The sequence below is a fragment of the Mixophyes fleayi genome, chromosome 6 (assembly GCF_038048845.1).
Source record: "Mixophyes fleayi isolate aMixFle1 chromosome 6, aMixFle1.hap1, whole genome shotgun sequence".
NCBI lineage: Eukaryota > Metazoa > Chordata > Amphibia > Anura > Limnodynastidae > Mixophyes > Mixophyes fleayi.
In genome coordinates, this window is record NC_134407.1 from 13,592,311 (window position 1) to 13,610,394 (window position 18,084).

The window sequence follows — 18,084 nt, forward strand, 5'->3', positions numbered from 1 at the left end:
TGTGTCCCCTTCACCGTGTCACACACTGTGTCCCCTTCACCGTGTCACACACTGTGTCCCCTTCACCGTGTCACACACTGTGTCCCCTTCACCATGTCACACACTGTGTCCCCTTCACCATGTCACACCGTGTCCCCTTCACCATGTCACACCCTGTGTTTCCCTTTCACCATGTCACACTGTGGTCCCCCTTTACCATGTCACACTGTGTCCCCTTCACCATGTCACACACTGTTTCCCCCTTCACCAAGTCACACTGTGTTCCCCTTTCTCTATGTCACACTGTGTCCCCATACACCATGTCAAACTGTGTTCCCCTTTCTCCATGTCACAATGTGTCCCCCTTCACCATGTCAAACGCTGTGTTTCCACTTCACCATATCACACTGTGATCCCCCATCGCTGTCTCCCCTCTGTTCTTTTTCTTACCTTTCTTCTTTTTCTCCTGTCTTCTTTCTTCAGGCTTCTCTCAGTGCCGCTCCTCACTGAAAATATCAGGTGTGATGACATCACCGCCAGCAGTCAGTGAAAAGTAAACAGGGAGGAGGATGTTGACCATCATAAGGGGTAATTTACGCTGCTCATTTCTTGAAACAAATATCTTGCAACTTATGTACCTAGCAGCTTGGAGACGTAGACATTAGCAACATCTAAGCCTCTTATAGACTACCAGTGAGAAAAGGTTTGTTTTCTACTATTAAAGCACTTGGGCTCTGTGAAGCTATGTGTTTACCATAACTGACCACTGAGTTTGTTTCATGAATGTTGGTGACCTAGTGAAATGATTGTCTAATCTGATTACACCGCACAGGAAAGTAGAGCAGGCTGGGCAGTCATATAGACCACATTCTGTATGCTCTATATAATTAGTTATAGTACCACAGTATTGTGGACATTACCCTGCACGACTAAATACAAATAGATTACGGGTGTAATTTTGTATTTTTACTTTACTGAATAAATTATATAGAACAATGTCATGTAGTTATTCGTTCAGAAAAGAGTTCATTAGAAAATGTGGAAATTCTGATGTAAACCAGAAAAAGTTAAAAAAAGGTTCACAGTTTAACATTTAATTGCTTGTATGAAGATCAGGTAATGTGACTGGTTTCTGAGTTGTGAAAGGTTTTTGATTTTCCTGTCTGAAAGTGCATAATTTAATGCAAGGACATAAATTAGATTTTAATTCATTTATAACCTTGAACATGACACCTTTCAACGGATGGAAAATAACCTGTAGCAGTGTTTCCACATTAATTTTACTTTTACTGTTGTCTGTGCTGAAATAATTAGTGTTAACTAAAAAAAATAATATTTCAGCACTGAAGTTCAAATTAATAAAATACATAACTACCTATCCTCCACCAGCATTTACTGCTCTGCAGGCCGGTAGAGTAGGCAGTCGACTGATCATGTCATTGGTCCTGTGCATGATGATGTCATTGTGCCGTGCGTGGTAATGTCATTGTGCCTTTGCACAATTAAGTCACTGAGGGGATGGAGATATCCCACTGCACTACATAAACAATTCTCTAGTCTAGGGGAATGGAGTCCCCTCTTTCAAAATATGTTTGGTGATCACATCTGAACAGCACACAATAATACCTTACACTACAGAAAACATTAAGGTGCCCAGGATGAGGGAGATGTTTTGTAAAGTAATGTAATGGTTGATTTCTTTTAAATCGTTATAAAAATTTTTTTTTACAATTAATGTAAAATATTATTTTGTAGTTGTAAGTAGTCTATTGGTACTGTACTTCTATTGTATTAATTAGTTCTAGTTAGCTAATACTCTGAACATTAGAGTAAGTATCCCAATATAGCTTAAGTAGAATGGTAAATGCCGCTGTATCAGATGTGGGTGAGTGGCTAATCTAGAAGCCCACATTTTTGTTCTAAATGAGCAATTGGCAACACTTAGGTCAATTAACAACATGACCATTGAGTTTGTTTCATGAATGTTTGTGACCTAGTGAAATGTTTGTCTCTTCATCTTAACCCACACAGGAAGATAGAGTAGACTGTGAAGGTATATAAACCTCACACACCGCCTAATGTATGTTCTATATATCTTACCATACCACAGTATCTTGGACATTACCCTGCACTACTAAATACATGGAGATTCTGGGTAAGCTGTAATTTTGTATTTGTACTTTATTGAATAAATTGTATAGAAAAATATGATGTGTTAATCAGTTCAGAGAAGAGCTCAATGTAAATTGGAAAAATGAGGAAATTCTGATGTAAACCAAAGGAAGTGCAAAGATATTCACAGTTTACATTTAAACGCTTGTAGAAGGCTAGGTAATGTGACTGGTTTCTGAGTTGTGCAAGGCTTTAAATTTTCTTGACAATTGTAGGAGCGTAGATAATTTAATGCAAGGACATAGTTCTCCAACATGATGCCTTACCCGTGCTGAGTTCTTTAGTGTTTAATAAAAACCTTCTCATTAATTAATAGTAAATGAAGAGATATGATCTGCAGCATTTTGTACCGGGTGGTAGTGTTCATGTTTGAGAGTCTGTTAAGTATAGTTCAATTTATTTATTTATTTTGGGTGGAGGGGTGTTCCATCCTTTTCCATTTGTAACTGGGGGGGGGGGGGGTGATTAAAATTGGGTGGATAGGGAGTTTGTGATCACCTTAATTTTAGCTGCTGTTAATTGAGATTAGACCTCAAGTGCAAAACCAAGCAGGGTTTTTCAAGGGGGTTTGTTTGTTCTGATAAGTGTATAGTTTAGCACAAGGATGAAGGAAAACAAGGTATATCTACATTTCATTCTTCTTGGCGGCAAGTTTCTGTGAAAGATAAATTTCTTTTCAAATTCATATATTTTTGTTTTCTTATTTTAAAAATTTAACTTAAAATATTACTTTGTAATTGTAAGTAGCCTATGTGTACTGTAATTATGTTGTATTAATTAGTTCTAGTTAAATAACGCACTGAACATTTTAAATGATCACCGTATAGCTTAAGTAAAGGCATGTGTTCCAATGATTGATAATGCCACCAAATGTACATCTTATGCTATGTATGAACTTCTGGAACAACCATTGGATGGTGAATGCCGTGTAATATGTGAATAAGCAGCTCATCTGGAAGTTCAGATTCTGGATATAAATAAGCAGCTGGCTACACTCAGGTCTACTTAAAAACATAGGGCCTGATTCATTAAGGATCTTAACTTGAGAAACTTCTTATTTCAGTCTCCTGGACAAAACCATGTTACAATGCAAGGGGGGCAAATTAGTATTCTGTTTTGCACATACGTTATATACTGACTGTTTTTCATGTAGCACACAAATACTTGATAGCTTATTTGTACACTGACATTTAAAGTTGATATGTGTGTGCTCCATGAAAAACAGACAGTATTTAACTTATGTGCAAAACAGAATACTAATTTGCACCCCTTGCATTGTAACATGGTTTTGTCCAGGATACTGAAATAAGAAGTTTCTCAAGTTAAGATCCTTAATGAATCAGGCCCATATAGAGGACCTGAAGGGATGAAGCTGATAGTGGACAGTGAATTCTGGGACTTTCAGAACTCCTGAAGAGCTACAGGTTGTCCAGGCCAGGTATCGACAAGCAGGATGGGATGATTGGGAATTTATCCAGGAAAGTCTTATCATTAATAGACATTATTAAAGGGATAACCAGATAAGCTGAGGTTATTGATAAAATGGGGTTAGAAAAAGTGCTGTTATTGGTGGTACTCGTTAATCCATAACTGTTCATACAATGAGTTATACATTTTAAAATGTTTAAATCTTTATTGTTATTAAGCTTAAAATAATGTTTTAGAGTCAGATTCTTTATTTGTATATACATTTTTCCCAAGCGAAATATTACATTTAAAAATATTAGTGATAAGATGTTGAAATTTGGGTGATATATTATAAAACAGGGAGAAGAAAGAACGTTTCCCCTGAGGCCTCAGGTTAGTGAGCTGTTCATATTCCTAATAGATAGATTGGTGCAATTTATTCTGTGACTGCAATTTTCTTACAATACACCATCTATCTTGATCATTCAAAAAGGTTCTCTCACAATTTAATTTTTACATTTTTAGGTTTTTGACTGGGATTACGATACTTCCTAAATGTAGCTTGTGAAATTTCTCAGCTGATTTTCTAATGAGAGGAATAAATATATATAAGTACAAGATGTTAGCAATAATTGTGGTTCAGATTTTGAATTGATTCCCCAATCTTTTATGTTGGCAATATTATAATTTGTATGTGATTTTAGCTAATGTGCTTGTTGTTTGAGCTAATGAGGGGGATAAGCAGTAAGAAACTTTTTGATGACTTTAACTGAACACTTCTTTAATTAATTCTTATGTAGCTCAGATTAGTCTTATTTTAAGCTTCTCCCATATATAAGCTTGTGTGTTGTTTCTGCACTTTAGCAGTTTATGGGATATGATCAATTATTTCTAAAATTATTCTTGCAAACTGAAGGGTAGACAATTTCCTTCACATAAATCTGTGTGTGGAAAAAAAACTTATCTATGTGCTTTGTTTCTTTACTACTTGTATCAATTGCTTTTTTATGTGTCTTAATTGTTTGTTGTAGGTTTAAGTATTGAAAGATTTGTTTCTTATCCTCTCTCTGTCAAGCCTATCATTTCAGTTTCTCAAATTGCCATATTATTTGTCTCTCGTCTAATCTTCAGGATATAGGATATCATATAATTTATTTCTTAGTTTTTTATATGTATACCAATATTATTATTATTATTATTATTATTATTATTATTATTATTATTATTATTATCTTTTATTTATGAGGTGCCACAAAGGGTCCACAGCGCCGTACATAGATCATGGGATAACAGTACAGGGTAACAGTACATGCAGTACAGGGTAGTACAAAAACAAAGTGCAATAAAAGCAAAGAGCAATAAGTATAAACAAGTACAAATTTAGCCTAGAGCGGTGCACAGGGCCAAGAGGTAAAAGTGAATTCCAGAGTATAGATGGGAAAGAGAAGGAGGGAGGGGGGGAGTGAATAAGGGGTTACGCCTGTGCCCTGTGGGCACCACTTACAGGATTAAAACAGAGATGGAGAGGAGTAAAGATGGGAGTAGGAGTCAAGTGATGAAATGGAGAGAAGAGGCGGAGGGCTAAAGGCAAGGTAAACAGGAGGAGCAGGACACGAGGACAGAGGGCCCTTCTCAAGGGAGCTTACAATCTAAAGGTGGTTATTAATATTATTGCATACTTGCCAACTAACGAATTCCGGGTAAGTCCCGGGAGAGCAGGGGAACCTCCTGCATCTGCCCACTTCCTAGTGAAGTGGACAAAATTAGAGCTGCAATGACCCTATTCTTAGTGAATCGCGTCAATTTGGCCCTGCCCCCTGTTGTAAATTGATGCGTACATGTCATTATGTCACAGGAGCGAGGCCAAAAAATGATGCATATCGCTATGCCTCACCCCCTCTGGCCATACCTACTCCGGGAACTGGAGTAGGTATGGCAAGTATGTATTATTGTTATGCTTCTATATAGTAAGCCTCTTTACTATAACGGTATTGCTATCACTCATTCCTTTATGATATCTCCAAATGTCCTTATTTATTAGATTACAGGTTTTCTGTTTTATAGATATAAATATAATCCCACAGGGTATATTTTCCCCTGTTATTGTAATGATGTTTTTTTCCTGAAATTAGAGGGATTGTTAATATTGTTTTAGGTATTAGGTTATTATTCCTCTTTCTTTTTATTGAATCAGCATAGAGAGTCTTTTTAGCGATATTTTGTAGGCTTTGACCAGACAAGCTATGAGCGCCCCCCTGAGAAGACAAATTCTTTCTTCTCCCTGTTTTAGAATATTTCCCCTAATTTCAACACTTTTTTCATTTTAATTTTCAACTTTGGGAAAAAAAAAGTGTATATATATATATATATATATATATATATTCTACTATATAAAAGCCTAGTGGCGTGTGTCTGTGTGTGAAAAAAAACAAAAAACAAGCTGCAGCGCCACCTGCTGGGCGAAGTTATACACTGACCTACTAAATTCTTAGTGTGTGTGTGTGTGGAAAAAAAAACCTCAGAAAGGGCTGAAATTTGCTGCAGCGCCACCTGCTGGGCGGAGTTATACACTGACCTACTAAATTCTTAGTGTGTGTGTGGAAAAAAAACTCAGAAAGGGCTGAAATTTGGTATACTAAGATGTTTTTAATTTGTTAATTTAATTTGTTAATTGTTAAAAGTGTTTATAAAGATTTAAAAAAAATATATATATATTTCTTGAAGGAGAAGTGACAGTTGGGAGTGGTTGGTGGTTCCCGGGGGTGACAGTGGGGAGTGGTTGGTGGTTGCCGGGGGTGACAGAGCGAGAGGAGTGTGATACTCAGGACCGCTGAGAGAGATCCCTGTGTCTGGATAGACATCTGGATAGATGTGGCGATAAACATGAAGGATGAGGTGATGGAGAAAAATGATGAGGTGGTGACATGTGGACAAAACCACGTTAAAAAAGGGCGCTTACATCGGGAAGTAACACTCTTCCCCTGAGGAGGCCTGGCCTAGCCCCAAATGCATGACAAGAACCTTTTTAACACCTTAAGTAGCTTGATTTGACTAGAATGCATGAGTATCATGCACGGGTTAACTTGTGTGTATATATATATATATATATATATATATATATATATATATGTTAACATAGAAAGAGGGAATATGGCGCCAAATACGGTAGTGTAAGCTGGTACAAATCGTCCAGACAGTCAATATTACTGTATATAAAGATGTAAGTACAAAGTGTTCATCATGTCAGGCTGGTAAAAGCAGTATCAACCAATTTTCATAATTTCTGAACATATGCCGAAACACAGACAGAAGAAAGCAGAAAACAACGTTCCAGATGTATCCGTGACAATCAGTAGCAAGTGATAGGTGGCAACGTACCAAAAATATATAAATAAACAGCTTATCTGTATCAGAGGTTCTTGGAAATGAGCTCCAGTCAGCTTCAAGAGGTCAGGAACAGGCGTGTAGATATTTTATGTAGGTATATGATAACTGGATCATCAGCCACAGCACAGTCACTGCTCACAAACTCCACTCATACGGTGTATTAGGAGAGGAAAAAGCCATATAGTGTAGTACTTATGTGCAATAATTTATTCAGCATGTATCATAATAAAACACACTCACAATGTAAACAAGGTATAAAAGCTTATCTGTAATCCTGTGGACATAGGGTACTGCTACACACTGTAGATCACTGGGATATATAGGAAGTAGACACCAATGGGCTCCGCACAGAAGTTCTCAATGGGGTAACTTTTCTGGGATCAGGTAGACAGTACAGCCTTAAGCATACCAGGAGTAGTTAATGGAGAACAGCCTCTATATAATATATATATATATATATATATATATATATATATATATATATATATATATATATATATAGATAGATATAAATCTGATTCTATATTATATAATATAGTGTTATCTTATTTTAAATTTAAGATAGCAATAAAGATTTAAACATTTTAAAATGTATGACTCATTGTATTACCAGTTATGGATTAACGAGTGCCTCCAATAACAAAACCCCTTTTCTTCCCCCATTGACAATTGTTCTGGGAGAGCAACCTCCCCCCCCCCCCTTTTTAGAAATATTTAAGTAGCAAATATAAAATAAAAATAGTTTGGTGTTCCACTAGTATAGGATACTGTTAGTTAATACATGCATGGAATTAAAATGTATCTGGTGCAGATAGCAAATATTATCTAAGGCTGGGGTTATTCCCAGAAGTTGAAATGGAAGCATAAACGGTAAGCACACAAGTCAACATAGTGTATTTTAGATCTCTTACAAAAAACAAAACTGATTACAATGCTGCCCAGAACACAAGTGTAAAAAACACTTCACCCAAAAAAATAAATCCCATCAGCATATATATCTAGTGTTGCAAAGAGGGATATTTGCCACAGTTCCCCTGTAAGGGAACAGGGGAACAGGTAGGAACATAATTAGTTTGCAGCAGCAGGCTGCAGACAGGGTTGAGTTTTCCCTAGGTTCCTCTGTGAGCACACACAGGTGTTCCACATGGGTGTGATTGGTTTGCTGTAATTTGTTGTAGTGCTTGGGGTGGAGGATAAAGACACTGTCTGTATGTGTGGGTGGGACCACTGATGCCAGTAAGTGGCCGGCAAGCAGACAGGGAAGTAATGTCTAGCCAGATGTAGGTGGTGGGGATTTTCGTGTACTGTTACTGGATATGATTGCTGTACCAGCATTGGAGCTGTTTTACCATCCTGACAACTGCTAATAACAGCTCAATGGTACCTGTGTCCCATACCTGTGAATGGTGTACTTTTCACACCAGGATGGCCCTTCTGGGGGGAACCTAGTGCTCTATGGCTATTACATCGATGACCAGTTAATCATTTGCTAGGGGCATTATAATTTGACTCAATGTTTTGTTACATTCCTTAACTCTAACACTTTTAATTTATTATTCACCTTCACTTATAGTCTAACGTCAGTGATTGTTTTTGGGATCTGACCCTCTGAGTTCAGGGCTCACAGATCGTTACCAATTATCAAAAGCCTTTGGATTCTAACAATCATTTATAATTTATGAGCAGCCATCATAAATCATGATAAGATAACATTCCAAAGGGTTAATTGAGTTGATTAAGAAGAAACGTACATTGTACTCTTCACTTAGTTTCCAAAGCAACAGCCAAATTGTTATTTATAGAGGTTATCCTACCAATTTAGTTGAAGATATATTCACTTATGTACAAGCCCTCAATAGAGATTCTCTTTTAGCTACTAAAAGAAAAAAAAACCTCCCCTCTCTGCTGTTAGGAAGGATCCAGTTTTAACCATTATTATGGTCAGGGCCGGATTAAGGGAATGGAGGCCCCTGGGCTAAGGGCGCCTCCATTCCCCCGTGAGGCCCCCAATGTGAGCCACCCACCGCCCCCCCCCCCCCCTCAAGCGCTTACCTGTCACTGTAGTCCTCCGTCCCCGGTGCGCTGTAAGCTCCTTACTGAGGAGATCTCGCGAGAGTTCACTCGCGAGATCTCCTCAGTAAACAGATTACTGAGCGCCAGGGACGGAGGACTACAGTGACAGTGCTCAGCAGCATTGATCGGGCTGGGGGCGCCCCCGCCCCCGGACCGATCAATAATGCTGCTGAAAACTTTGAAGGGCCCCCTGGATGCCCGAGGCCCCTGGGCTATAGCCCAGTTAGACCTCGGGTTAATCCGGCCCTGATTATGGTCAACATTCATTTTATTGCCAATCATAATAAAGTGATTTTGGGGAAACTTTTGGTGGTGCTGATTCTGAATATAACATCAGTTTTGATAGATTGGCTTTAATTTTTGAGATATTTGGTACCCACTGAAAAAAAACATAAAAATGCACAACATGTAATGAACAGGCAGAACCGACTTACAAATCAGCTTGAAATTGTCTTAAATCACACAAATGTGGGTTATCAGGAGAATCTCGTTGGAGGCTCCAGAATTAGTCTGCTATCACGTGTCTGTCCCATCTGCCTTGATACTTTTCTTCCATCACCTTAATATCTTGATGAAACCTCTCCCCTTGTTCTTCAATAGAATCACCAAGATTATCTTGAAAGTGTACTTTTATGCTCATATTAGTATCCACATTTTTAAAGTTTGTGAGTGTATTTTGCACAAATTCTTTATAATCGTCTGTGTTGTGGTTACCCAAGAAGTTCTTGACAACTGAGACATAACTGCACCAGGCAGAAGCTTTAACACTTTTCATAAGTGTTGTGAATTTAGAATCCTTGAAAAGTTTAGGAATTTGAGGGCCATCAAAGATTCTAGGGAACGATCTACAAATGTATTTGAAGCAATTGCGATCTTTGTCCAAGGCCTTAACAAATTATTTCATTAGTCCTAGCTTGATATGGAGTGGTCGGTGAATGTTTTTTTCATTGTCAACCAATGGCTCGTTAATGATGTCCGCTAAACCTACAGTCATGTTTTCACACTACAACCACTCTGTATACAACTTGACTTATTTACTCTAATTACATGCACACAAATATATTACAGGAACGAGCAACAAGAAAAACACAATAGACATCGTGAACTGTTCAACTGACAACTGTCAACTGACTGCTGGTTGGGTGACTGATCACTTATATATACTTTGGGGGATATTCTAGAGTGATCGTGGAATCAACACCTATTATATTCATTTTTCTCACCTTCTGGAATGTTAAGGCAGATTCCCATATGTACGTGTTATGGCTAAGTTCCTATTAATTGAGGGTATTCATTATCTCAAGAACTATAGCCAATTAATAAAAAAAATCTTCATTTTTTTAATTTAGTAGCCACAATATACCCTAAATTCGTTCAACTATGCTTAGCAACTAAAAAAATATAGTTTTATTTGTTAGGCTATGTTATGACTATCATTATTATTTTTTGTATTGCGTCACCCAGTGGTCAAAGTGGAAATTTAGAAGTGGCGGTATGGAAAATGTAACGGAAATGTAAGTGAATGGAATTTGATAGTTTTACAATGAAGACAGTAGGAGAAGTGGCAGTATGACATACCACTGTATACACCCCACTTCTACCACTGTATATATATGTATAATGTAAGTGACTAGAATGTGATAGTGTTACAATGAAGGCAGTAGTAGAAGTGGCGGTATGACATACCACTGTATACACCCCACTTCTATCACTGTATATATATATGTATAATGTAAGTGACTAGAATGTGATAGTGTTACAATGAAGACAGTAGGAGAAGTGGCAGGATGGCATACCACCGTATACACCTCACTTCTACCACTGGCACCACCAGATTACGTCATGCTGAACAAAGAATGTCATTTACAACATTGCCTTCCCCATTGGAGTTTCCAATCTACATTCCCTAACAGACAAGCATACACACAATAGGGTCCAGTTCAGTCAGCAGCCAATGAACCTACCATCTTTGGAGTATGGGAGGAAACCGGAGCAACAAGAGGAAACTCACAAAAACACGTAGAGAACATATAAAGTCCAAACGCATAGAGCCCTGGTCGGGAATTGTATTCTTGAAGCCCAGCACTGTGAGGCAGCAATGCTAACTACTGTCTAAATTTACTGTTCAATCTTACCAGATTAAAAGAATTATTAACAAAAATCACTATTTACTTAAACAAGATTCCAATCTTAAATCTATTATCCCAGACATGACCAATATTGTTTTTAAACAAAGTAAAATTTAAAATAAATCTCTTAGCACCTACTTTGTCTTTTTAAACCTAACAAATAATGTTGTTTCCTGAGAAGCCACAAGGGAGTTTCCGATGCATGGTTCACCGTCTGCTACATGTTTACATATGGTTAATAAGATAAATACAGTCATTTCTAGGATCTCCTGGGAGAGTTTCACAAACATTAACTTGATCAATCGTGATGCCCCATATGTAGTTTATCTTTTACCGGACAACTAGATCCCTTAAGCTTAATTTTATGGAACGTATGAGAAACATTGTTCACAAAATAATTGTACAAAGTCTAACAACACATTGTATTACATATCACAATGCTAATCCACTTGGACTCACAGATATAACATTAGAGCACATAAAACACACTCTACGTGGTGGTGGTCGCTGTCTCTGAATGGCTCTCTGGATGTTTACATTGTTCATGCTCTATCTCATTGAGGGCTTCAATGACACTTTAGAGTTTAGTGGTTTTGCGTAATATTTTTATTTTTTTTGTATTGCTGTTTTTTGTTTTGTTTTTCCCCTCTTCTATGCAGGCTTCAATGACACTAATTAGACCTTCTATATTTTCTAAATAAAGAGTTAAGATCAAATGCTTTTATTTTCTTTGAATATTAATATATTTTTTATATGCTAGATATAGGTGAGACCCTCATGTACCCTAAATAGTTTGCAATTATATACAGATGTATTATTTTTAAGATATCTCTCTTTGCTTCATCTCTACATAACAGATTGGGAACTATGCTAGAAGTATTGTCATTAATGGCTCTCTCTGTCTCATGAAGCACTTTACTGGTGTTATTATGATTGCTATCTATATTGTATTAAATCTAAGAACTGGCTGTTTGTTTCTGTTATACTATATTTTTATTAACATGATTTTGGATTTATACATTGTTAAGCTAGTGATGGGGATATGTATTCTCATCGCACAGTTGTGCTAATTAATGAGGTACCATAAGGATTCACTGATACATATAAGGAAGATGTTTTAAACACTTAGGACAATGCTTAATGTTTTTGATAAAGTCTATGTTTGATGAAATGCGTCAGTTGTATCTGGACTGCAGGAGGAAGGAAGAGATTACTCTCTGCATGCTTTTGGCACACTTCGCATTGAAGCCCTTTTTACATACTAGTTATTAACCAGATGTTGTTTCCAGGGCCACACGGTGGCTAAGTGCTTAGCACTTCTGCCTTACAGCACTGGGGTCATGAGTTCAATTCCCGACCATGGCCTTATCTGTAACGAGTTTGTATGTTCTCCCCGTGTTTGCGTGCGTTTCCTCCTGGTGCTCCGGTTTCCTCCCACACTCCAGTAACATACTGGTAGGTTAATTGGCCACTAATAAATTGATCTTAGTCTGTCTGTCTCTGTCTGTGTGTGTGTGTGTGTGTGTGTGTGTGTGTGTCTGTGTGTGTATGTTAGGGAATTTAGACTGTAAGCCCCAATGGGACTGATGTGAGTTCTCTGTACAGTGCTGAATAATTAGTGGCGCTATATAAATAAATAGTAATAATAATAATAATAATAAATACTTCACTGGAAGCAATTCTGCTTGCCTTTTGCATGGGACTGTCTGTTCTACATTGGAAGGGGAGGGGTCCACTCACCAAATATTCACATAATTACCCAGTGAATTAACTTCCTTTGCTCTATGGGGACACAGAAAGACAGATAAATATCTTCATTCAGGAAGATCTGAAATGTATAACTGTTTATATCTCCTATAGTCTGGATGATCTTTAATATCTACCTCCCACAAGTATCTCTGTCAGAACTTTTAATTTATTATTCATTATTAAGCTGGGTACACACTATAGAAAATTACAGCAGATGTGATTTCTGTAACGATCTTACCAACCACTGAAAGTCCCGATGAGCATACTGATTCATGTGTACACACCAGGGCCGGATTAACCCGAGGTCTAACTGGGCTATAGCCCAGGGGCCTCGGGCATCCAGGGGGCCCTTAAAAACTCCTCAGCAGCATTATTGATCGGTCGGGGGCGGGGGCGCCCCCGGCCCGATCGATGCTGCTGAGTACTGTCAGTGCAGTCCTCCGTCCCGGCGCGCTGTAGTCTGCTTACTGAGGATATCTCGTGAGAGTTCATGAACTCTCGCGAGATCTCCTCAGTAAGGAGCTTACAGCGCGCCGGGACGGAGGACTGCACTGACAGGTAAGTGCTTGGGGGGGTCCTCGGTGGGGGGCGGCGGACGGCTCACATTGGGGGCCTCGCGGGGAATGGAGGGCCCCTTAGCCCAGGGGCCTCCATTCCCTTAATCCGGCCCTGGTACACACCCACAAGATTTTACATGATTTACCTTCAGATCTGTGCTCTTCATCTGTTATAAGCATCGGCTGAAAAGATTGTCACTCTCCACACTGTATAGAGATCTGCCTACTCTGCTGGTCCTGAGTGCAAACACACTTTAACATTTGCCCGACTTTGTTCCATTGTTGATAGTGATTTTTAGTTAGTTTATAAAATCAAATAAAATGGTATGATGTGCTTTGGTGCGATAAAACATGATCATGGGAGCATACACACTAATGTGATATTGGACCTAACAGTTTATTGTCTGATTGGCACGATAGTTGGCTGAAAAACCTGTAGTGTGTACCCAGCTTAAGATTGATCACTTCTCTGGAAGATGATATATTGGTAGATACAGACTGCATATTTCTTGTCTTCCTGCAATCACTATTTGATCATTATTGATTTTATTGTTATATATGTTTAATGTATATCCTTGTTTTTTGTAACTAAGCCAGTTCTCTGCATATGACATCTGCCAACTTGTAATTACACCCATAGATATTTATTTTGGTATTTATGACACTAGTTTGGCATATTGCCTTGCAACTTATTTTTATATTGTTTTAGTAACTATATATAACTAATCTCATTAATTAACCATTTGAAAAGGTTTATGAATAATAATATAGAGCAGATTCACAGTTTAAGTTCATAGATCTACTAACAATTTTGTGCAGAAGTTCACAATTTTTTCCTTAAAAGTCCATTTGAAAATGTTGTTTCTAGTTTAACCAGAGACATGACATTCATTTTATTCTCCAATTGAATTCTGTGTTAGACGTATGTATTCCCATATACTATTCATTCAGATCATAGCATATATCCTAGATGTGAGATTTACAGTCATACACACAACACATATAATTTTCTTCCAGCCACTTACACACAGATTCTGCTATACATTCATATTGTACGGATAGATAATCATAAGTGCTTAGAAACACATAAAATATAATAGGCCCAATGATACTCATAACAAGAAAGATTGCACACAGATGTATCTTCATTCCATTTGTTATATATATATATATATATATATATATATATATATATATATATATATATATATATATATTCTTTATATAAATAGTGTGCTTCACTTTCACCTAGTAAATGTGATTTGTTAGTCAAAATTATGACCAAATTTTTATATGATCGGATACATGTGTACATAAACCTTATGAACAACCAGTGCATGGTGAAAATAAGCAGTTCATACAAACAATAGAAGATCTGCACACTCGGGAATCTGGCTCAGTTAAAATTGTCTTTATTTCAGCAGTTGTGGAGTGTAATAAGCCCATAATGCATTTCTGGATTACAATATTTTCATCAAATAAAATGGTTTTATGCATACATGTATAGTGAACAATACAAGAGTTGCTATTTTGCAATTCTAGAACTCCACATTGCCAAACCTCATACTGTGTCATTGTAACAGCGCTAACAGTCCTTTTTATTTATATCTCTCCCAGATAAAAATCTACTGACAAAACCCTGGCTCCCTTCCTGGAAGTTTGTCATTATTACTGTTCTTATTGGAGTCAATATAATTTTCATTCGCATCATTGGAGTACTTGGTAAGTGATATCATGGTCACAATCACCAGTGTTCGGCCATTTTCCTTATTTTGTATTGTTTCCAGTTTTGCCACCTGTCTCAGTTTTTGAAATTTAATCTTTTTAAATGCTGATAAGTGTAAAAGAATGATGGACCTTATAGGGCAGTGCTGTGTGACCTCAACCAAGTGACCTGTAGATAGGTAAATAATTTTTTGAGAGATTATTGTTACCATTAACTCAGATCATCCAAAATATGTGATAGGTACATGACCATTTTATCATAACTGTATTCCTGAACTAATAATGTAAGTAAGCGATTAAGTTAAAGCAATTCATAGATTAGTCAAGTATGTAAATAGGAGGATCACTCACATGTATGACATTCTAAGGACTGTCTCACACAGATATATTTTAGAAGACTGCTGTATATATTTATAATCCGTGAGTCACATAAAATGTGTCACCCATAGATACCAACAGCATAAAGAACATAGATAAGATAATATATCTTCCAAAGGAATAAATCTAACATATTCATGTTTCCTATACACGTGTGAAGGGAAACATAGCTTGAATAGATGTAATATTTTATCTGTCATATTTGAAAAGAGAGAGGTATTATTGATAGAATTCCTGATTAGAAGTGTGTTTGAAAAAAAAAAGGACAATAAAACAGATTAGCATTCCCACCAATACCTTCTGCGTCCTCAAATAGGAAGCAGGTTGAGGTAGAAAATAAAGGTTTTAAAAAGTACTAACATGATAATAGAGATTGTCAGTTTTGGGGGTAAATGTTTCAAGCTGAGAGTTTTCCGGCAGGTTTGAAAAGTGGAGATGTTGCCTATAGCAACCAATCAGATCCTAGCTATCATTTTGTAGAATGTACTAAATAAATGATAGCTAGAATCTGATTGGTTTTTCAAACCCGCCGGAAAACTTTCAGCTTGATACATTTACCCCTTGGTCTGCTACTGAAGAACTGTCTACCTTCTAGCCTTCCCTTGGAAGCATATTAAAAAATGAAAAGTAAGTGTGTAACTTTTCTGTTTCTAATTTTATTCCTCTTTTATTTTAAGATGTTTTTCTATTTGTATTTCTCTATTATTATTATTATTATTATTATTATTATTATTATTATTATTATCATACATTTGTAAGGCACTACAGTGGGTAAGACAAGGAAATACATAAAACAGGACATACGTAAAACAAGAACAGACAAAATTAATGGAGACATGAAAACAAAGGGTATGGAGGACTCTGGTCATTAGAGAGCTTACATTCTAAGGGGAAGAGGGCACAGCGGATACAAGAGGAGCGATTGTGGCTCAGAGAGGAGATTGGGATAGTGGTGAGGGTGCATTAGTGTGAATAATGTTATCGAGGATAAGGTCACCTGACTGTGACAATTTCCCTGTGTTTTGTATCTTAGGTTGTGATCCCAATTTTCCATACAGAAGATATCCTTGTGTTAGTGCTTCCTACTAAATCCTATTGTTTACCCTTGAGTAACCTCCAATCATTGGCATCCGTTGCCAAGAAAAATAATTCTGTATATGATTTGCAACAATCATTACAGACTTTCTTTATAGCTTAGGGCTGGAACCAAACCCACATTGCTCCTTTTCTCTGGCAGTGACAAATTCTCCTCTGGGATTGGCAGTTTATATATAAAATATATAGCACCACCAATTACACAAGCTGTACAGAACATATTTGCCATTCATATAAGTCCCTGCCCCAATGGAGCTTACAATCTAAATTCCCTAACACATACACACAAAGACACAGACACAAACTCTAGCGTTAATTTTGTCAGCAACCAATTAACCTACCAGTATGCTTTTTGGTGGGAGGAAACCAGAGCAGCTAGGGGAAACCTATGCAAACATGGGAAAACATGCAAACTCCGCACAGAAAAAGCCCAGACATCAAATGCATGATCCCAGTGCTGTGAGGCATAAATGCTAACCACTGTGCCACCACGCTGTCCACTTGCCCCATGCAGTTCCCTCTGTTAGTCTGGCAGCTAGCTCTAGCAAAGAGGCAGCTATTCATGGTGGCTTGGCAGCTCTTTGGACTAGATTGACAACTTTCTCTGTAAGGTTGGCAGATTACTCTGTTAAAAGTGCAGCTCACTCTGTGAGATTTGCAGCTCTGTCTAAGGGAGAGGTGGCCTTTCTAATCTCCTCTAATCTCCATGTGCATTGTATTTTCTCTGCTCCTCTGCCTGTACTTACAGTCTCAGTACTGACTTTCCTGTGTTCTTCTCCTCTAGCAGGATCAATAGCTATAGCTGCACTGCATTCCATAGCTCCTCAGGGTGCTTGTCCCAGGGTTCCCACCTCCTACTCTGTCAAACTTCCATGCTTTTCCTCCTTCTCCAGGTCTGGTGCACAAATCCCTCTCTTGGTAGTATTTGACGCTATTTGCTGTATACTGGCACCTCAGGCTTGCTGGGAATTGTAGCTTTCAACATCTGAGGCAGCATTGAACAGCCCATTACAGCCCATGGCTCACCCTCCCCTGTCATTTATCTCACTTTCCCAAAGGTTAGCGCTGGCTCCAGGGATTGCATACAACCTTTCCTTTTATCTCCTAAAATACCGCACAATGGAGCCTTACTTATAACTTGTTATGAGAGAATAGGGTATTTTGGCAAATTCTGTATAAAATGCCTCAATATTACATAAATGGCAGCACATTAAAGGTAATTGCTTGAAGCTCACCGCTGTTGCCTCAGAGTGCCGCATGTCTCCGAAAATGTGCCATATAAATTCTTATATATATATCCTTAACAGGGCCGGATTTACCGCTAGGCAACCTAGGCACCTGCCTAGGGCCTAGCGGCTCTGGGGGGGCACAGCTGGGGGGGACAGGAGTAATTTTAAAAAAATGAAAAAAAAAAAAAATTCGGCCCCCCCCCC

General features: G+C 37.8%; 1 protein-coding gene across 1 annotated transcript in view; it reads left to right on the forward strand.

The window, feature by feature from the left end:
* The first annotated feature begins 2,031 nt into the window (after positions 1–2,031).
* LOC142160846 (C-type lectin domain family 7 member A-like) overlaps positions 2,032–18,084 on the forward strand; it is a 46,327-nt gene continuing 30,274 nt past the window's right edge. Inside the window, exons 1-2 of the mRNA XM_075215875.1 lie at positions 2,032–2,134; positions 15,071–15,175. Coding sequence (XP_075071976.1) covers positions 2,062–2,134; positions 15,071–15,175 — 178 coding nt within the window. The 5' untranslated portion in view covers positions 2,032–2,061. The remainder of the gene's footprint in view (positions 2,135–15,070; positions 15,176–18,084) is intronic.